Genomic DNA, 21,622 nt, shown 5'->3' on the forward strand with positions numbered 1-21,622 from the left:
GGTCCAAGGACTGGCCAGAACTGAGGGAGAGTGTAGAGTCCTATCCCAGGGCACTCAGGGTATATCCAGAACTGACCCCCACCTGCTGGCTGGTGTCCCCTCCCCCAAGCTGTCCCCTCCTACCCTGTGCCTGAAAGTCCATTGTTCTGTGTCCGGTGTCCTGTGATCTGATCCTGTTCTTACCGAGGCCACAGGTTGGCCCTTCCACTTTCTTCCCCAGGGGCGACCCAGCTCCCAGGGTCGGAAGGAGTCAGAGGCCTCTCAGCTCTATGCTCAGCCTTGGGCTACGGCATAACCCTGGGGCTCCTGGAAGAATCCACGAGGGAAGCCCAACCACAGGAGGCACCCAGGAACCGGGGGTGCCACTGTGGGACAAGGCTTTCTTTATTGGGATGGGGATGGGGTCACAAATAGTCTTACTTAGAGGTGCTCTAGGCAGATGGGGTCACTTAAGGGTGGGACAGGACTGAAGGTCTGTTGTCGGGGGACACAGAGACAGGGGTGAGGGAAGAGGTCATGGGTGGGTGAGACATGGTCTTGGGCAACACAGGTGTTCTGCGGTCTTCATACGTCGAGGGAGTCTCCAGTATCTGGGGCTCCTGTTGGATGCTGGAGCCAATGAAGATCAAGTAGATGATGGCACCTAAGTAGGCACCCAGGGGTGGGGCCACCACTGGCACCCACCACCAGTCCTTGGCGCTGCAGGCAAGAGGCAGAGGCCTGCTTAGGGGACCGATGCCCAGCATGGCACCTGCATCTACCTCAGGCCGAGACAGAGAGTAGGGCCTGAGAGTAGAGGAGAAACCCCACCTTAACCCGGGAGTTGCCCCTGAGCCTGGGGCACCGACCAGCTTCAGCCTGATTCAGGGACAGAGGCGGGTCTGGGGCAGGGTTGACATTCAGTCCAGGAGCAGGGTCTGGAGGAAAGTCAGGACCCACTCTTGCCTCCCCAGGCCACTGGGAGCTCTGCAGGTTGCTCCCGGGCCACTCCACCCCTCCACATGTAGGGAACCCACAGAAAACTCACAGGAGTGGGCTGGACTAGGCAGTACCTGAAGACCTGTGTGCCCCAGCCAGCAATGAAGGTGAAGAAGCGTGGAGGCAGGTCCCGGGAGGGGTTGATGGCATATCCTGAGTTCATGCCCATGGACGCTCCAATGATGACAACAAGGATGCCGATCACCAAGGCCTGTGTCCCTTGCAGTGCTGGGTTGTTCCCCTTGTCCGTGATGGCTAAGAGACACAGCTGAAGCATCCCTGTCACTAACACCTGGGGAGCAGACACCGTGGCAGCCACCTGGGGTCCCTAGCCAAGCCATAGGGCCTCAGCAGTGCCCCCAGCCCAAACCCGCTGGCAGAGACATGTCCTGGTACAAGGACAAGTCCCCATCCAGAGTTCTTGTCCTCTTCACCATGAGGGGCTGCCTGCTGGCCCCCTCCTGAGTGGGGGAGGGCTTGAGGAGGGGCACCCACCCTGGACCACTGACCTCATCCAGGAAGCCCCTCCACAAGGTCATGTGGTCAGGAAGGTAGGTGGCAAAAATGTTAGCAGTGGCTGTGGGACCAGTCACTGTCAGCCTTCCCCCCGAGTAGTCGATGATGGCGGCTGTGGAAACACAGATTGAGTATAAACCTGCCCCCAGCCAAACCACACTGCAGTCTCAGAGATGAGGTTGTAGGATGGAGGGCAGGGAGCAGCTCCAAGACTTTTCTCTCCCAGACATTTTCACAGGCTAGGACACTTGGCTGGATCAGCCCATATTTCAGGGGAGGAGGCTGAGGCCAGAGATGGACAACCCAGGGCGGGACACTCACTGTAGAAGAGGCAGTAGATGGTGGCAGCAGCCAGGAAGGAACCCAGGAACTGACCCAGAACATACACGGGAAACTTCTTCCAGGACATGCGGCCTAGTGCACAGTTGGTGAAGGTCAAGGCCGCGTTCATATGGGCCCCTGCAGGGAGGGTCAAGTGTGTCGGCGTAGAAACAAACAACACTAATCAGTAATACTGAGAGCAACAATAATAACGGCTAGCGTTCGTGCAGCGTACTCACTCCACGAACACGGACCCCACGAGGCAGGCACCACCATCTCCATTTAGCCATTACGGAAAGTGAGGGATGGAGAGGTTCAATCGCTTGCCTAAGTTGACCCAGCTAGTAAAAACAAGGGGTCAAGGGGGCTCGTGAAGCGTCTGGGCAGAGGAAAAGGGCTCAGGGTGTTCTCCCTCCACGTGGCCCGTGAGGGCAAGGCGCTGGCTGACTTGGAGAAGGGGACGGCCGGAAGGGGGCAGGCGGAGCCCGCAGGGGACACCTGGCCGTGCCTGCCAGGCTGGGCCCAGGCCACTCACCGGAGATGTTCCCTGCCATGTGCACTCCCATGGTGACTCCGAAGCCAAAACCCAAGTTGACACCGAGGTAGCTCCCCATCTTGTCTCCTAGAACCATGTGGGCTATGGCGCCGAGACCAAACACCTGTAGGAGAGGGCCTCTGAGGGGGCTGCCCACCCAGAAACCCCAACCTCAGAGCAGCGCTCGGAGCTCAGCTGGGGCCCCGCCCCTCCCGTGCTAGGCCTCCCCGGCATTGCCCTTGGGGACCCTCTGCCCGCCCCCCTCCTCCAGAGACTTCCCTCCTCGTGACCTCTCCCCCCTTGCCCCTGCCAAGGCCTCTCAGACATGACCAGTGAGAGCTGGGTGAGGGCTGTGCAAGGAGCCGGGGTGAGGCAGTGGAGTGAGGGGCTCTTACGGGCATGTCCAGGTCCCTAGACTCCAGGCGCACCTGAAGGTCCTGGAGGAGGCAGGGCTTCCGGGAGGGCAGGGCTGGTGTGGATTCGACCCCTCAGAGCTTCTCACACTTCAGCCTAGCCCGAAGGGAGTTTCTTCAAGGAATCTCCAAGCCTCACATCTGGACTCTGCCAGGAACCTCCAACCATCAAGAGCCCCACACACTGAGCCCTGGAGCCAGCCTCGTTCCCATTGCCCTCGGGCGTCACTCCTGAACTTCTTGCCCATCCCCAAGCACCAGATCTCAGCAGGTGACACAGCCCACTGACCCCCTTCACAGGGAGGTTAGAGACCTAAAAGGAGGCCCTCACTCAACAACACCCACCTGCCTCTATATCCACCTTCCCTTCAGCTCTGGCTCCTGCTCCCACCTCTCTCTCCTTCTGCAGAGACCTCCCCCTGGCCTGTATCCTCCACACTCCCCTTGACTGGCTGCCACACACTCGGGTCTCTTCCTTCCTGAAAGTAAAGCCTCCCGCCTCAGGCCGGCCTCCCTGTCCACCTGTGGACTGCTGGACGCCCCCTCCCATGTCAGTCAGGCTCCAGGAAGGACCCGCTGGCTGGCTCCTTTATCCCTTCCCTTGCCCTCCCTCCTCAGCCCGGCTTCTGCTTCCAACTGTCACGGACACCGGCGCTCTGTCCGAGGGCTCCAACCTCCAGATTGCCCAAAGGTCCCTTCAGGCATCATCTCACTTGACTGTGCTGACTTTCACCCCCTTAAACACACTGTGCTTCTGGAAAGTACTTCCTCTTTGGCTTCCATCCCTCTCCCCTTTCCTTTTCCCTCTGTAGCCTCCCCCGGTCCACAGTTCCTTCCCACATTCTTCTTCCTTCATCTGCCTCATAAAATACAGATGATTCCAGGGTTCTAACCCTGGCCCTTTTCATATCTCACCCCAGTCACTCCTGCGTTTTCTTACCAGGGCTAGAGCTTCAGATATGCCTGATGCACTAATTCCCAAAACCTCCACCTGGGAGCCAGATCCCTATTTCCAGATACCCACTGGAAGTCTCCGGGGTGCTTCACAAGCATCTCCAGCTCTGTTTTGAAAGCTCACCATCTCTCAGAAAGTGTGATCTTCATCCCATGTTCCCCCATCCCAGTTGGCCAAGCCAGAAGCTTGGATGTCCTCTCCCTCCTCCCCCACACACAATCAGCTCAGCTTACATTCTCCCAGATCTTACTCAGTCTCCTTCTTGCAGCCAGAGTGACCTAACACAAAAATCTGACCATGTCTGCCTTTTGTTCAAAGGTTCACTGGTTCCCTTCCATTTCTAGGATGAAGTCCAAACTCAGTAAGCCACCTTTTAAGACCCTTGATTTCATGCCTTCTGCCTCTCAGTTTCTTATCTGCTCCAGTGTTCTCTATGTTGAGCATTAGTGTTACTAATAATAGCATTACTACTATTATTAAGAAAAATAACCATTTATTGAACACTTACTATATGACAGCAAGTTCTATCTGTCACCTCCTCTAACCCTTAAACCAACTTATTCATTAGGTACTATTATTCTCCCCATTTGACAGATGGGCAACCAGAGGCTAAGAGATGTTGAGTGGCTTGTCCAAAGTACAAATCTTGCACATGGTAAGCCAGTTTTTGAATGTAAGCAGTCACCTATACCAGTCTCAGAGCAAACAAGCACACTGCTCCCTGCATGCCTTGCTTTCTCATGCCTCTGTGTTTTTGCACATGCCACTCCCTCCCTCTGGAATACCTACCTGATCCTAGATCCTGAAAAACTGACACTCTAAGATCAGGTTCAGAGACTTCCCTGGTGGTCCAGTGGTTAAGAATCCACCTTCCAATGCAGGGGACACAGGTTCAATCCCTGGTCGGGCTACTAAGATCCCACATGCTGCGGGGCAACTCAGCCCGCGTGCTCCACAACCACTGAGCCCACATGCCTCAACTAGAGAGCCTGCACACCAGAAACTACAGAGCCCACACGCTCTGGAGCCCATGAGCCACAACTAGAGAGAAGCCCGCGCACCGCAACTAAGACCCGATGCAGCCCAAAAAATTAATTATTAAAAATGTTTAAAAAAAGACCACATTCAGACGGCACCTCCTCTGAAAAGTCTATGTGTTTTGGATATGTTGTCTTTGAGGGACCTCTAGATGTCCAGACTGCTGGAAATCAGAGTCTAGACCCGTGTCATCCAATATGATGGCCATGAGCCACATGTGGCCATTATGTACTTGAAATGTGGCTAGTCCAAATTGAGATCTACTGTATGTGTAAGGCACACCAGATTTCAAAGGCTTAGTAGGAAAAGGAAAATGTAGAAGATCTTATTCATAATTGTATATTGATTACATGCTGAACTGGTAACATTCTGGGTATATGGGTTAAATACAATAACTATTAAAATTAATTTCATCTGTCACTTTTTACCTTTTTAATGTGGCTACTAGAAAATTTTAGATTACATATGTAGCTCATATTGTATTTCCTTTGAACAGTTCTAGAGTTTTTGAAAAAAGAAAACCTGAAGAATTGTGGACACAAGGGCTGCAGTTGAAGCCGTCGGGGAGGATGAAGACCCCCGGGGAGAGGGCGCAGGGTGAGTGGGCAGCTGAGGGCTGAACCTAGGGCCGAACGTCAGCCCTCAGGGGTGGGCGTTAGAAACCCCAGCTGGAGCAGCTGTTGAAATGGAAGAACAAAGAGAATGTGCCCTGGACCCCAGGGAGAAGCAGAGTTTCCCAAGAAGGGTGTGGCCCACACGGTCATGTGCAGACTCCTGGTCAAGCGCGAGAAGGCCTGGAAAGCATCCCTTTGGGTGTGACCATCCAGTGGTCATGAGTAGCATGGTGAGCACTGTATCATCAGGCCATGGGGTCAGAAGCCAGGCCCCAGAAAGCGTGAGGGGGGTAGGTGGTGAACAGTTGAAAGGACCAGGGTAGACATGCCTTTGAGAACCTACCTGAGAAGGGAGGGAGAGCGAGTGTGATAAATGAAGGGGGTCACGGGGTGAAGGGAGGGATGTTCTGTGTTCTGCTGTTTTAGGTCGAGAGACCTGAGTGTGTTAAGGTTGAGAAAGGGAGGGGCTGAAGATAAAGGAGAGAGGAAAGGACGAGCAAAGTGTCTGAGTAGCGCTGGGGGCGGGGAGCAAGGCCAGGCCAGGCTGGCAGGCTTGGGGGGTCAGGAGGTGCAGGGGCTGGAGCAGGCATGGAGGATCTGAAGACCAAGGGTCCCCATTTCCAAGTAGGAGCTCAAAATCATTTACTAAAAATAATGAATGAGTGAATAAACCCCACGTGATCTCCTGTGTCAAGGTTGCCAACTGCCAGCCCCTGGACCTAAGCCGTCCAGCACACGTTTTGTTTGGATAACCTGGTTTTGACACACGCACAGAAGATTCAGCTTCTCTTGCAAAATCAGAAGCTCCGCAACAGTGGCCCGCATTCTACGTAGCATGGCAACGGTCGGCTGGAGTGGTGGCGGCCACGTCTTCGCATAGGTCCGCACTCTGCCGTTAGCCACCATCCCACCACCCTCAGGTGACTCTCTCTGGCCCCCCACAGCACGAGTTTGCAACCCCTGCCCTACTACTGACAACCACAGCTGGTTTGCCAGGGCTCTGATAGCCCAGCGCCCACCCTCTCTGGTCAGTGAACATGGCCCAGCCTGTCCCGGTCCCTCCAATAGCCACGGGCCCAGCCCGGAAGACAACAGCCCCGGAGGTTACAGAGTGGAACCGAGTGGAACAGTCTATTTCCCTCATCTTGTCGGCAATAAATGGGGCCCAAGGTCACTCTAGCTTTTCTAAGGAAACCTTTGCGCTGGTGACTCACTGAGCTTCCTATCAACTGAAAAAGCCATCACTTCTTGGCACACAGGCCCGACACCTAAAAATAGCAACAACACAATGTCCTCTGTGAGCATGAATCTCACAAAGTTCTTTTACAAGGGGGTAAACTTCCCTTTGATCTTCACAACAACTGAACGGCAAACGTTTCTGCTCCCAAGGGAAACTGAGGCCTGGAGAGTGGCCTTGAACTACCCAAAGTGAGGGCCTTACCTCAGCTGGGGGACAGTCAGAAATCCACAGCTAAGCTAAGGGACAGAGCATAGCGATGAAGGGTCAAGACGGGGATATTAGACTGGACTGGATTTCATCTTAACGTAAAATGTGACCTTGGACAAGTGACTTTGTCTCACGGAGCCTCAGTCTCCCCACCTGTGAAATGGGGATAATAATAGTACCTCCCTTACAGGGCTGTTGTGAGGATTTGGGAAGATGCTGCACATAAGGGCTTAACATTATAGTGCCTGGTATGCAGTAAGTGCTCAATAATAATCTCAATAAAAGGAAGAAAAATGCAAACGTGGGCAGTGGGCAGGCATGAATACATGTGATCAGTGCTTGCTTTCCCTAAGAGCTCTCTGAGGAGGCACCCTCCCGCCTCCACAGTTCCAAGGTTTAACAGCCCTCATGGGGCTGGAATGTCTTGTCATAAATGAATTACTTTGCCCTGGATTAAGGCAAGAGCGGATCTAGATGCTGTCGTCACAACTCAGGAGGGCAGGTAATGGAGGAGGGGGAGACAGCGAGAGGCAGGGAGGGGAGAGCAGCTGAGAGCGCTTGTCAGTTTGACAAGCAACCAACACATATGTCCTATGTGTGTGCTGGGTGTCGGGCTCTTGACCTTCTTCGCACAAGTTGGCCAGCTCGATATTAGTAAAGTTCTGAACAGTTAAGATGCTTATGTAAGATCACAGAGCTAGAAGATAGCAGAGCCGGAATTCAAAGCCAGCTCCAAAGCCCATGGAGGCCCGATTCAACACACTTAATAATGTCTGAGAAGACAGACTCTGAGCCACAGAGAGACCTGCCCAAGGCCAGCTGGTGACTCAGTGGCAGGATGATCAGGATAAGAACCTCGGTGTCCAGAGTCTCCTGGGCTCTGTGGATCCCACTGTCTCCTACCCCGTGACTCAACGCACAGACACTCACACACACACACAACCACACTCATCCTCTCTCCCCCACTCCCAGCCCCCTGCCGCCTCTGGCGTGCTCCCGACGCCTTCGCTTCCCTTCCCAGAGGCTAGCCCTTCTTTTCATGGACCTGGGCCTTCATAAGGTGCAAACAAGCATGGCCACAGCTTAAGGGCAGAGGCTGGATGGGATAAGTGGCAGGGCCGACGCAGGTGGAGGGACAGGGAGTTTCCAAGAAAACCCACATCCCACTTGCATATGGTTTCTGTCCCATCATCCACTAAAAGAGCCCTCACCAAGGTGCCCCGGGACCTCCAGGTTGCCATACTCTACAAGAAGGCGTCAGCACTCACTTCTCTGGCCTGTCTGCAGCCTCCCACCCTGCTGACCACTCCCTCCTTGTGGACCCCGCCACTTCTGTAACCTGGTCCCCCCCCCTTCTCCTCTCACCCCTCCGGTCACTCCTTCTCAGGCCCCTTTGTGTGCTCCTCTTCATTCTTCAGGCTCTGTCCTCAACTCAGTTTTTTTCTCTTTCTGTACATTCTCACTGGACAGTTTTTATAACCACAATTCATATTCTGATGTAGTCTAACTCTTTACTTCCAGCCCAAGCCACTCTCTAGAGTTCCAGACCTCTATAACCAAGCACCCCCGAGATTTCTCCCCGGCACCTCACCTGGTCACATTAACACTGACCTCACGCCTCGCCCTGCGCTGGGCCGCAGGCTCCGCGGAACGGCCCCCTAAGCACTTACCCCACATCTGTTGCTCGCAGGTTCCATCTTCCATAACTCTCTCAGATGTGTGCTTTCTTCTCCATCCCTGGACCGGTCACACCCTCTCTCTATCCTAGGTCATTGCCACAGCCTCTTTGGTTCCCCTCCCTCCAGCTTTGCCCGTTCGGCTTAGGCTCCACACTGCGCCCAGAATTTCCTTCTAAAATCCAAATCTGGCCATATCATTCCCCTGCTTGAAAACCTTCGATGCCTCCCCATTGCCCTCAGGATTGATTCTCAAAGCCTCAATGTCCTCTCCAATCTCTTTGCTCTTCGCTTCCCTTCCCCCCACTTCCAGGCATGCCTCCCGACCCACCCACCCCCAAGCAGCCCAGGATTTCATTCTGCTCCCACGTACCAAGAGCCCTTTCTCTCCCAAAAAGACTTGGTGAGAAAGACAGAGCTCTCTCCTTGTTTTCCCATGCTTCTCCCTCAGGCTCGTAGCTCAGATGCCGGGGGATGGACAGTGTGACTCAGGGCCCAGCGGTGGGGAGGGGGTCATGGATTGCCCTTGCTGAGCCCCACCTTCCTGAGGCCCCTTCTGCAGGGCCTGCTCACCCTGTGCCACCCACCCACTCACCATCATGACAAACGTGCTCAGGAACTCGGCCAGGAACTCGCGCACCATCTCCTTCTGCAGTACTGCTTTCATCCTTGTTACCGCAGGCGGTGTGACCATCTTGGACATGCGGGTAGACCTGAAGCAGCAGCCCGAGCCCATGGGCAGAAATGAGATCAGGCGCACTTACAGTCCATCGGGTTTTCAACTCATGGCTGAGTTAATGGGTAACCCAGTGGCCTCTCCACACACCTCCTCTTGCCCAGGGCAGCTGGTACTGCTGGGGTCAGAGGCATGTGAGAGTCCCAGGGATGTGGAGAGGGACTGGGGGTATCCAGATCATGCCCCTTCTTCCTCCTGATGGGGACTGGACCACTGGGAAGGGCGCACTAGTGAGGCCAGGTTGCAGAGGGGGCAGCTGGGAAGCCAGTACTACGCGCCATCTGTGCTGCCAAAGAGCCTCAGGGGAGAAGCAGGTGGGAGAGAGCAGGCAGGAGAGTGGAGCTCAGTTGTCTGTCTGTCTGCCTGTCTGCTGGGGCCAGAGCTCTGGGGACATAGGTAAGGCATCAGGCAGGAGCTGGCAACAGTGAGGCTCTGCAAACAGCACAGGTTGTGGCAAAGTCTGCTCCCGGGCTCTAGAAACAGCACCGAGGCCTGAAGCATGCCCCAGGTTCTGCCAGAGACGACGGGGACGGCAGAGTATACCAGGCTCTGAAGCAAGGTCAACACAAATGAATGTTTGTGAGTGAGTGAATGAATGAACAAATGAACGGGAGGGACAGAGGAAAGGAGGGACTGTGTCTTACTCCCTGGTGTATCCTCATTGTCTTGCACAGTGCCGGGCACATAGTAGGTGTGCAACATACACTGTCGAATGAACGAAAACTGAGAATTCATCTGTTACTCTCCACTGGATCCCCAGAACTTCCCACAGTGCCTGACACATGGTAGAGGCTTGATAAATGTTTGTTTAGTAAGTGCATGATTGGATGGATAGACAGATGAAAAAGGGAGTTAGAGGCTCTATCTTCTGTTGGTGGTGGGGGAATAGGACTTGAGTGTGAGGAAGGAGACGGTGTCCGGAGGCTAAGGAGGAGGAGGAGGGGTGCAGATGCCTCTAAGTGCAGCCTCAGTGCTTGTTCAGACTGGTGACCCTCCCCCGCCTCCCACGCTAAGTGACCCTCACCTTCCTCACCCTGCTGGGGTCAGCAACATCACCTGCACCCTGCCTCAGCTTGCTGACTTTCCCCAGCCTCACACCAGCAAAGAGTAAGGACAGGAAGTGAGAAATGTAAACCAGGCATGGATAGAACACCTTCCGCTTTTCTGGCTGAGACCCCATGTTCATTTCTCACCCACCCTAGTCCTTGCTCTCTCCTTACTTCAGGGAAACAAACCCAGGACTGAGCATATGGAGGGGGATGTAGAGTTGCCTGGATGGTCGGTCCACTGGCTCCCATCTAACTGCAGCTCCCATGCAGCATCATATAAGGGTCGCCTTGCCCCTATGCCTCCTCAGCCCTGAAGAAGAGCCTGAGACAGCAGGAATTCAAGAACAGTCCTGGGAAGATACCACAGAGGCAGAGGAGAGGCAGACAAAGCAGGAAGTCACAGACACCAAGAGAGCTCTGGAACCCTGGCCCCTTCCTCCTCACCACAAAGCAGGCAGGAAGCAGTAAGTGACAACCACCTAGGAGCCAATGAACCAAAGATTTATTGAATGCCTAGCATGCCTACTATGTTCAGTGACTGTAGTAAAGAACATTGGCATGATCCCTGCTCTTAGGAAGACGAACAATTAACTAAGCAGTTACTTAAAAGTGTAAAGAGTGTTGCCACAAGTGAAGAGTGGGCGCTATGGGATTGCAGGGAGGAAGCAGATGACCCAGAGGAGGGAGTAGGAGGTTCTCCCAGAGGAAGGGAAATTTAGGTCGAGAATAGAAGACCGGCCAGATGAAGGAGCATCAAGGGAGGCTGGGGAAAGTTCTGGGCTAATGCTTGGACACAGGCTTGCAGCTACGACAGTGTGTGGTGTATAGAGGAATTCTATAAGGATGGGCTGCAGAGAGAGAAGGGAGAGTGGCACGAGATGGGCAGAGAGGGGCAGATGGCCTCATGGCCCACGTTAGGGAGTCTGACCTCGCCCCAGAGGGCCGTGGGGTGGAGGATTTAAGCAGAAGCACTGTCTGTCTCCTCTTTGGAGGCAGGAATAAGGGAGCAGGAGTAGAGGCGTGGTGAGCAATCAGACAGGCTGAGAGGTGATGGCAGCCTGAGCCGAGAAGGTGCAGTGGCGGTGGTGAGAGGAAGACAGTCAAACTGACAGACTTGGTGTCTTATTAGAGAGGACAGTGGAGAAGGAAGAGTCAGGGATGATCCCAGGCTCTGGCTAGAGCAGCACAATGGCCTGCCTGAGGCACATGAGAGAAGCTGCAGGCTTAGGCTGGAGAATGAGGGGTCCCCTTCTGGGTGTGGTGAGTTTGGGGAGCTCACTAGACAGCTAAGTGGAGGTGACCAGTAAGGAGGCTGCTGGTCACGTGGTCTTGTTTAGAGATACCCATTTGGAGGTCGTCATATCATAGATGGTCATCTGACCCATGGGCATAGATGAGAGAGCTCAAGGAAGGGTATAGAATGATAAAGGGCATCTAAGAAAACTAGCCTACAAACCAAGAAACTAACCGCCAATGAGGTAATTACCTAAGTAATATGTGCTAACCAAGGAACTACATATCTAACAACTCACCAACCAACCCTTCGACTCATCAACCTAGCAACTTAACCAACTAACTGATTCTCCTATTAACCAGCTCGTTTAATTATCTAATAAACCAACCAGCTGCAAACTATCCAACTAACCTCAAGCCAACCATTTACCCGGCTAACCAATATTTATCCATTTAACAAATGTTTGTTGAGCAGCTACTTATAAGTCAGGCACAAGGGGTAAAAGTAAAAATCCAGTCTCTGCCCTTGGATGGCTTCATCCAGTGGAGGAGGTGGATAACACCATCAGAGCAAGAAGCCCCCGGGCGGGAGGCAAGGCCTGAAGACACTTGAAGAATGGGCAGGTGGTGGCCTAAAGTGGCTGTGAGGGAGTAGGGATGTGGGAGTGAGGATATCTTTCATATTTTAGCAGATTGGTGGTTAGATGTGAGGCGTGGGGGACAGAATATCAAGGACAAGGCCTTGACTTCTGGCTTGAGCATTGGAGGAGAAGGGGATCCTTGACTGAGCTGAGACCACAGGAAGTGGCGGGAGAGGAGTGGAGAAGGCTGTTTTCAGCTGGGACTGAGCTGCCTGCAGGACCAGTGGGTCTTTGGAAAAAGTGTCTAAAGCCCTATGAGAGTCCTGGGCAGAGACAGCGATGTCATCGGCACAGAGGGGACCCATTCATTCTCTCTATCCAAGAGCACACAAGCAGACCAACATCCATGCTCATGTGGAGCTGACAGGCAGAGATGAAATGTCCTAAGTGGTCATCTGTGTGGTAGGATGTAGTACATCCTACGGGAAAATGTAGAGCAAGGAAAAGGGGGTGGGCAGTGACTGAGTAGGGCAGTCAGGGTGAGCTTCACTGAGAAGGTGCATTTGAGCAAAGACAGGGAGAAGGGGGCTTCCCAGGTGGCACAGTGGTTAAGAATCCGCCTACCAATGCAGGGGACACGGGTTCGAGCCCTGGTCCGGGAAGATCCCACATGCCGCGGAGCAACTAAGCCTGTGCGCCACAACTACTGAGCCTGCGCTCTAGAGCCCGTGAGCCACAACCACTGAGCCTGTGCGCCGCAACTACTCAAGCCCACGCACCTAGAGCCCGTGCTCCGCAACAAGAGAAGCCACCGCAATGAGAAGCCCACGCACTGCAAGGAGGAGTAGCCCCAACTAGAGAAAGCCTGAGCGCAGCAACGAAGACCCAACGAAGCCAATAAATAAATAAATAAATTTATTTAAAAAACAAAAAGGACAGGGAGGAGGGGAGGGAGCGAGCCCTGTGGGGAACTGCGGAAAGAACATTTCAGGCAGGGGGGATGGTCACTGAAGGACTCTGAGCATGTCTGAAGGAAAGGAAAGGAGGGGAGAGTGGGGTGGGGGAAGGTCAGAGAGGAAACGGGCACTAGATAGGCAGGGCCTTGGCCACTGCAAGGACTTTGGCTTTTATTTCACCCCAAAGAGACCTGAGCCTGAGCGGGTGAGAGGTAGTGAGTTCAGTTCAATTGAGCACAACCTACACAGGGGCAGCTGGAACCCACTGCCCAACCCCTTGACCCTCATCTGGGTCTTTCTGAGCCTCCCCTCAGCCCAGGGCCCAGCCCATGCTTGGCTATGGGCACAGGTGGGAGAGACCCTTCTTCTGGGCCCCATGGGCTGGTACGGGGTGGGAAGGAAGGAGTCTGGGAGGATCAGCTACCATGAGGGAGAGGCTGAGAGAGGGGCAGGGAGGGCCCTGGGGGTGTGCTGGGTGCAGGACGGGAGGGCTGGGGTAGGGGAATGGGTGGGATGCTTACCGCTTCTTCCTGTCGGCCTGAGTCATATTCTGTCTTTGAGATTTTTAGGTGCTGTGGAGCCAGAGAGAGGTCACTAGGGCTGGGGGCTCAGAACTTCGCCCCTCGTTCCCATCAGACCTCAGCTCCCCCAGGGGAGAAGCCACAGGGACAGCTCCTGCCAGGGCCAACCCCTCAACCCAGCCGAGCTGGCAGGGAGAGGGAAGGAGGGGTCGGTGTCTTCAGCCAATGGGGAGTGGCACTGAAGCCCCACCCTCTCACCCCTGCTGGCCCCCAGACTCGTGGCCCCCCTGACTCGTGGCCCCCGGACCGGGCCCTGCGGAGGTCCTCCTGACCTTCCCAAGTCTGCAGCCCAGCTTTGGACAGTGGAGATGCCCACAGCCTCTCCCCAGCAGCTCCACCCTCACATATGCGGGTATTATTGTCTTCAGTCTAACCTCAAGCTCTCTTGCTGCTGACTTAAACTGTGACTTTCCAGGGCCTTGTCTGCCTCCCCTTGCACACACAAACACTCACACACACACACACACACACACACACTCACACACACACACACACACACACACACACTCACACACACACAGGATGAGGTCCTGAAAGTTCATTTAGTCCTAACCCCCACCTCAGAATGAAATCTACCCTCTCACCTTTCCTGAAAATTCCCCCTTTTAATCCCCATTTTCCTCACAAATGACAGCACAAAGGTAACCCTGGAGTTTCCCCATCCTGCATGCTCCCTTGTTCTCTAGCCCGCTTCCCTCTAACGGCAGCCTAAGTTCACATCCCTAGCCCTGATGGCAGAAACCCTCTAGCCCCAGCCTCTCAGGAGGGGACTCCAGAGGGAGGAACCACTCCAGCAAAGCCAGAAATCCACCCATTACTCTGGTCTGCATCCCTTCTGCTTTGGTCCCATGTCGCCAGTCTCTACTCGCCCCCCCACTCCCACCGCCCCAGGCTCTGCTGGCCTCCCAGCCCCACACACCCTCCCAGTCTCTGCTGCACCACTGGGCCTCCCAGCAGTCAGTTTACAGATAAGGAAACCGAAGCCCAGAGAGGAAGTGTGATGCGCCCATATGACACAGCAACACAGGACTAAACCAGAACGGATATCCAGGCCTTCAACTCCCAGCTGGGGTTCCTTCCCCAGACAGTCCCACGGTCACCTCCTCCCCATGTGGTCCCCAGGAGTGGCACTCCCAGGCCTGGGTCCCAGGGGAGGCCCCCTGTCCCAGCCCTGCCTGGAACCCGACTCACTCTGCCGAAGTGCCTTGTGCGTCCCAGCGTCTGCCTTGGGGGCCTCTCAGTTACAGCAGGTCTTGAACTTGTTCCTCCGTGACTGTCTCAGGCTCTGGCTGCAGCCCCTGCAAGGGCTCCGCTGTCCCTGCGTCCCCAGGCTAGAGCCCGCCTCTCGGCCCTCCTCGGGGTGGCCCGAGCACTGCTCTGCTCTGCTGCTCCAGGGAAGAGGTCAGTGGGGCAGGGGTTTGGCCCCTGTCACTTGAGCCAAGTCCAGATGCACTGCCCAAAATAACATCCGTTCTCCTGCCAGCAGCGCCACGGAGACCAGGTTCTGAGGCAGCCTTTGTGAGGTCAGAGGTGGAACTCGGGGTGGGCGCTCTGGGCCTCATGGTCCCAGAGGAAGGGCCTGTGCTCCAAGCCAAGGGTCCAGCCCAGAGCCAAAGGAAGCCCTCGCAGGGCCCCAGACCTGGGGGAGGCTCCAGAGGCTCCTGAGTGCCCCCGCGGTGGTCAGAACTGCACAGAAAGGGGATTGGAGGTGGAAAAGTCTGGAGATCAACAGCCAGGTGGAAGGGTTGGGGAGAAGACCCTGGGTCAGACCTAAGGGAGCGCCCATCCCGAAGGAAGAAGGGGAGACTCACGCCCTGGACTCGGGCCTCCCAGTCTGAGGGGAAGGAAGAGACATAAGCCATATTTGCAGGAAAACCTCAGTCTAAGAGGGGAGGTAGAAAGCCAGGCCTGGTTCTCTGGAGGTTCTTAGTCTGTCGGGGAGGAGACAGAGCCTGGGCCTCGTCCTCTGGGAGCCCCCGTCTGAGTGGGGGAAGGGGAACCCTAGGCCCCGCCCGCAGGAAGACCCCTCCCTTGGAAACAGCAAGCAAGGCCTCTGGGAAGGAGCCAAGCTGGACCAGAATGTAAGGCTGCAGGTGGGGTGACCAAGGAGGGGTCAGGAGCAAACCAGAGCACCAGCTGCCATCTGAGAGGACTTCTGGAGCCAGGGGATGGCTGAGCCTCCAAAGATGGGCCAGTTTGGGATTTGAGCAGGTGACCTGGTGCTGAGAAACAAGGGAGGGGTTGCTGGTCTGCAGACTGTAAGGAGACCCACCAGGTGGAGTAGTGGATGGTGGGCAGTGGGTCCAGAAGCTTCTGAGGCCTGCAGCCCCTCTTTGTGGAGAGGTGGTATAGGATCTGGCTGCAAAGCCAGCTCTGGTAATAGAACTGTCCTCCAGAGGGTGCCAATAGACCGGGTCAGGTCTGGAACTTGCATTGCCCAGGTTCCCACCCCTACTTGCCCGGGTCCCCAAGCCTACTTACGCAGCAGGTCCCTCTGTAAGGAGAGACAGAGGTAGGCTGCCCAGTCAGAGACAATCCTGAAGGAATGAACTCTTCCACTGCAGCACCTTGGCTGAGGCTCTGCCCCTCACTCCCCTCTGCAGACTCGAAGAGGGCTCAGGACGCTGAGTGCTTCTTCAGGGAGGTAGGGATGTACCCCTGGTAGTGAGAGGCACCTGCCTTTATTCCTTTCCTTTGTGTGCTGTTGAGGCCACGGCGAGGTAAGAGTCAAAAGTGAAGCTGGGGTCTTGGATGTGGTCGGAACTTGAGCAGAGCTGGATTGGGCTGGGATCAGGCTGGTGACGGAGGGAATTGGGATCCATGTTGGAGTCAGGGATCCAGCCCTGGACTCACTTACTGGGCTGTAGGCTGAGGACCCAGAGGTAGAGCAGACACCCTCCTGCCTGTGTCTTGGGACAGACAGATAAACGGCAGGTGGTTCCCACAGAAAGGGGCGGGGAAAAGGTGCGAAAGCGGCGTGGGAGCGCAGGTGGTGTCCTAGCATTGCCCATTTTTAAGCAAGAAGAGTCAAGTTTGCCTCCAGATAATGAGAATAAAATCCTCCCTTTTCAATACGTGCTTTGTGCTGCCACCTCCCCAGCTGTGAAACCCCATGATGAAACCCTGACATATCTCAATCAAGGCCAGTCTTATGAAATCCGAATGCTAAACAATAGGAAACTTGGAGAACTTCCAGAAATGAATGGCAAGTTGGTGAAGAGTATATTCCGTGTCGTGTTCCACGACAGACGGCTACAATACACTGAACATCAGCAGCTGGAGGGCTGGAGATGGAACCGACCTGGAGATAGAATTCTTGACATAGATATCCCAATGTCTGTGGGTATAATCGATCCTAGGGCTAATCCAAACCAACTAAATACAGTGGAGTTCCTGTGGGACCCTGCAAAGAGGACATCTGTGTTTATTCAGGTGCATTGTATTAGCACAGAGTTCACTATGAGGAAACATGGTGGAGAGAAGAGAGTGCCATTTCGAGTACAAATCAGGACCTTCAAGGAGAATGAGAACGGGGAATATACTGAGCACTTACACTCAGCCAGCTGCCAGATCAAAGTCCTCAAGCCCAAAGGTGCAGACAGAAAACAAAAAACAGACAGGGAGAAAATGGAGAAACGAACGCCTCATGAGAAGGAGAAATATCAACCTTCCCATGAGACAACTATACTCACAGAGTGTTCTCCATGGCCCGAGATCACGTATGTCAATAATTCCCCATCACCTGGCTTCAGCAGTTCCCATAGCAGTCGTTCTCTTGGGGAAGGAAATGGTTCACCAAATCACCAGCCAGAGCACCCCCTCCAGTCACAGACAACCTCTTGCCGACAACCACACCTCAGGAGGCTCAGCAGTGGTGGCATCGAAACCGTTTTTCCACAGTCACGAGGCTTTTTGCAAACTTCTCAGGAGCAGATTTATTGAAACTAACTAGAGATGATGTGATTCAAATCTGTGGCCCTGCAGATGGAATCAGGCTTTTTTTTTTTTTAATCAATTAATTTATTTATGGCTCTGCTGGGTCTTCGTTTCTGTGCGAGGGCTTTCTCTAGTTGCAGCAAGCGGGGGCCACTCTTCATCGCGGTGCGCGGGCCTCTCACTGTCGCGGCCTCTCTTGTTGCGGAGCACAGGCTCCAGACGCGCAGGCTCAGTAGTTGTGGCTCACGGGCCCAGTTGCTCCGCGGCACGTGGGATCCTCCCAGACCAGGGCTCGAACCCGTGTCCCCTGCATTAGCAGGCAGATTCTCAACCACTGCGCCACCAGGGAAGCCCGGAATCAGGCTTTTTAATGCGTTAAAAGGCCGGATGGTGCGCCCAAAGCTAACCATTTGTGTTTGTCAGGAGTCCTTGCAGCTGAGGAAGCAGCAACAGCAGCAGAAGCATGAGGGTGGAGACTCACATGGTACTTTCTTCGTTTACCGTGCCATCTGCCTAGAAGAACTGACAGCTGTTGAACGGACAGAAAAAATTGCTCGGCTTTTCAGCATTTCCCCTTGCCAGATCAGCCAGATCTACAAGCAGGGGCCCACAGGAATCCATGTGCTCTTTAGTGATGAGATGATACAGAACTTTCAGGAAGAAGCCTGTTTTATTCTGGACACAATGAAAGAAACCAGTGATAGCTATCATACCATACTGAAGTAGGTGTGGGGCATTCCATCCTCAGTGGCTGCTGCTGTTTTCACCTATTGGGAACTCCCCTCTTGAAGGGGGTCGCAAACGGAGCTTTGAAGGGCTGCAGGAACCTGACCCATCTGACTGTGTGTGGGCGGGTCCAGGCCTTGGAGGCAGAATCCCAGGCGTCTGTGTTGGCCCAAGCTCTTAGGGCACCCACAGATTACTGCCCAACATGCGTTTCTGCAGCTATTTCTTATTTAAAATTTCTGGACCCTACTGTTGTTGAATATCAATAGAAACTCCACATCATTTAGGGTGTGTGTAGGGCATAATGATGATGAGAATTGTGTGATGTTTAATGGAAAGATGTTAAATTAAATTTTGTGATATGGAGCCATGTCAATTTTTTTTCTAACATAAAAGCAAACAGCTATATTCATAAGACGATCCTCAATCTTTTTTGCCTCTGAAAACCTCATTAAAGAGAAATACGGAGAAAGAAGAAAATTCTTCTTTTGATTCCCCTGTAATTCTATGACTAATAGTAATTTTAGGTAACATTTATTGCACATTTAGTTGTGTCAGGCAGTGTGATAAATTCTTTAAATGGATTATCTTGTTTAAATCCTCTTAATAGCCCTATATGAAGTAGGTAATAATGATCCCTAACTGAAGATGAGGAAATGGAGACATAGAGTGGCCGAGGAGCTTGCTGAGTAACAGGCAGCTAGCAGCTAGTGACACTGAAATGCAAACCCAGGCCGTCTGGCTCTTATTAACTGCCATCCGTGACTGCCACCCTTGCAGTCCTCTGTGCTTGCCATCGTTTCTTACTGTGGCTCTTCTGGTGAATTGGTTGTAACACTGAGTGAGAACTGAGGAATTAACACCAAAAAGGACAAACCACACCTAAATAATGATGAACAAATCAAGACCTACAAAAAAATGAAAACATAGACACTTTCAAAGCATCATCAGTTATCAGATTCACAGAATCTGAGGTGGTGAAAACTAGGGATTATCTGTAACTCCCCAAATTCACTGTTCTTGAAGGAATTTCTCAAACTATTTATTAATGAGTTAGACTAACCTCTGCTTTCTCTTTCCCCTCTCTGCATCTTCTCTTGGTATAGAAAGTTCTTTTACTCATGTAGTGTTCTTTTATATAAGCTTTACAAGAAATTCATTCCCATCCTGTTTGCATTCTTACCATATACTTTAGTTCTTCCTGATTGTGATTGTGTGCTCTTGTGTGTGTGCATGTGTAAGACTATGGGTCTTTTTTCACATGTAAAGTTTTATCCAGAAAGCCCTCTACATGTTATGCTGAGGTGAAAAATGATAATGTTCAAAAGATTCTGTATTGGATTTGGATCTGTGTGTGTGTGTATTTTTAAAGCATTTGATAAAGTTTAAATGTTTTTATACAGAGATTTTCGTTCATTAAAATCAACCTTCAAAAGAAAAAAAAAAAAAACGGCAGGTGACTTAGGATACACTGTGTTAAGGTAGATGGGATACAGGAACAGCTAAGCCAGCCTGGAGGTGGGCAAGAATCTTCCAGAAGAGATGAGATGGGCACTGAGTCCTCTAAAATGAGAGAGGGAGGATGGGGTGGTAGTGGTTTTTTTGTTTTGTTTTGTTTTTTATTTTATTTATTTTATTTTTGGCTGCGTTGAGTCTTCGTTGCTGCACGTGGGCTTTTCTTTGGTTGCGGAGAGAGGGGACTACTCTGTTGCAGTGCGCTGGCTTCTCATTGCAGTGGCTTCTCTTGTTGCGGAGCACAGGCTCTAGGCATGCGGGCTTCAGTAGTTGTGGCACGCAGGCTCAGTAGTTGTAGTGCATGGGCTTAGTTGCTCCATGGCATGTGGGATCTTCCAGGGCCAGGGCTCAAACCCGTGTCCCCTGCATTGGCAGGCGGATTCTTAACCACTGAGCCACCAGGGAAGCCCCGGTAGTGGTTATTTTAAGTCATTTGAAGCCCAGTGGGATTGTGAGAAAACCTAATATGTTCTGGGATCTGTCAGTGGTTTGCAGAGGGCTGGAGAAATGGGCAGGGACAGACCACGAAGAGCTTTGTCTGCCAGGACACAGAGGCAGACTTTATCCCAAGGGCCTGAGGAGCCCTTGAAAGGTGCTAAGCAAAAAGAAGAGTGAAGTAGTCAGTCTGGGGTCCTTGAGGCCTCAGAGCGTCCAGCAGGCAGGGGCATGATTGGGCCCAGGCTCAGGCTGGAGAAAGAGAACAGATGTCAGCCCCTGGGCATCTGCCACAGGAGTCGATGGGATCGCCGGGAAGCACGGGGGTGTGGGGCAAGGGATGGGGCCAGGATTCTGGGGACAGGAGGGGGACTGAGAAGGAGCAGGTGAGGAGGGAGATAGAAACCCAGACACCAGGCTGCCAAGAGGACACTGGAAGCTCGGGGAGGCCGTGGCCCCAGAGGTGCGTGCTGAGGTGCCAGCCTTGGTGAACTGGCGGGATGGAGGACGGTCACAGCGCTGAAGAAGTGGAGGCTGAGGTGGCAGAAAGTTCAACCGTGGAGAGAAGACAGGCAGCAAAAGGGTCTGCGAGGCTGGGCACTAGGGTCAGAGGTGGGTCTAGACAGAGCCTGGGGGGATCTCCAGGGCCAATGGGGATGGTGCAGGCAGACAGGGAATACCCGGGGTCCTGTCTGCACAAGATGGGCTCTGAGTAGGGCCACCAAATAAAACACAAGATGCTCAGTTTTGAATTTGAATTTCAGAGAAACAATATATGCAATATTTGGGACATATGCTAAAAAATTACCCATTGTTTACAAACAAAAAAGAAAAACAAACAAAAAATTACCCATAGTTTCTCTGAAATTCAAATTTAACCAAGTATTCTAGCTCTGGCTTCAGTGAAGACCCCACCAGATGCCTTGCACATTTACCTGGATTTGAGTCCCAGCTGGGCATCAGATTCACTGCCCCACCCTGGCTCAGTCCCTGCCCCTGAGCCTCTGTTTCCCTACCTGTGAAATGGGGCTGGAGGGTATGCAGTCCTCTCACCCCACTACTTTTGGCATCCAGAAAGGATCCAGGAAAAGGTTTACAAAGGCAGCAGCAGACCATTAACTCAAAAACTAATTTGGTTGAAATGATAAATCAGTTGAAATGATTTGGTAATATTAGTGTGCTACAGGGCAATTTTTGCAGACTCTGATGTATCTTTAGGCATTTGGTTCCTCTTTCAGAAGTCATTCAGTTTTCTTATTTTAATTTTGCCTGCAATACACTACTTTTGCTAGTAAATAGGTTGGAAATAACCCAGTGCTCATCAACCTCCCCTTTCTTACTCACTACACTAAATATCTTTTAATGTGATCTAGTGATTGGG

At 53.0% G+C, this 21,622-nt stretch overlaps 1 protein-coding gene and 1 pseudogene across 2 annotated transcripts; one reads left to right on the forward strand and one right to left on the reverse strand.

Annotated features, from left to right (window-relative positions):
- Positions 1 to 366: 366 nt before the first annotated feature.
- AQP7 (aquaporin 7) lies at positions 367 to 15,033 on the reverse strand. Its single transcript, XM_082467610.1, is given in 9 exon segments — positions 367 to 484; positions 486 to 699; positions 1,053 to 1,270; positions 1,488 to 1,606; positions 1,816 to 1,953; positions 2,351 to 2,474; positions 9,089 to 9,206; positions 13,570 to 13,620; positions 14,821 to 15,033. Coding segments are annotated over 8 exon segments (996 nt in total). The 5' UTR covers positions 13,596 to 13,620; positions 14,821 to 15,033; the 3' UTR covers positions 367 to 445.
- Positions 15,034 to 16,174: 1,141 nt separating this feature from the next.
- LOC309664306 (alpha-globin transcription factor CP2 pseudogene) lies at positions 16,175 to 20,796 on the forward strand (annotated as a pseudogene). Its single transcript has 3 exons — positions 16,175 to 16,273; positions 16,516 to 17,623; positions 17,928 to 20,796. The product of its transcript is annotated as an alpha-globin transcription factor CP2 pseudogene (transcript).
- The last annotated feature ends 826 nt before the right edge of the window (positions 20,797 to 21,622 follow it).

This window comes from Balaenoptera physalus (genome assembly GCF_965194825.1).
Source record: "Balaenoptera physalus genome assembly, chromosome: 7".
NCBI classification, from domain to species: Eukaryota; Metazoa; Chordata; class Mammalia; order Artiodactyla; family Balaenopteridae; genus Balaenoptera; species Balaenoptera physalus.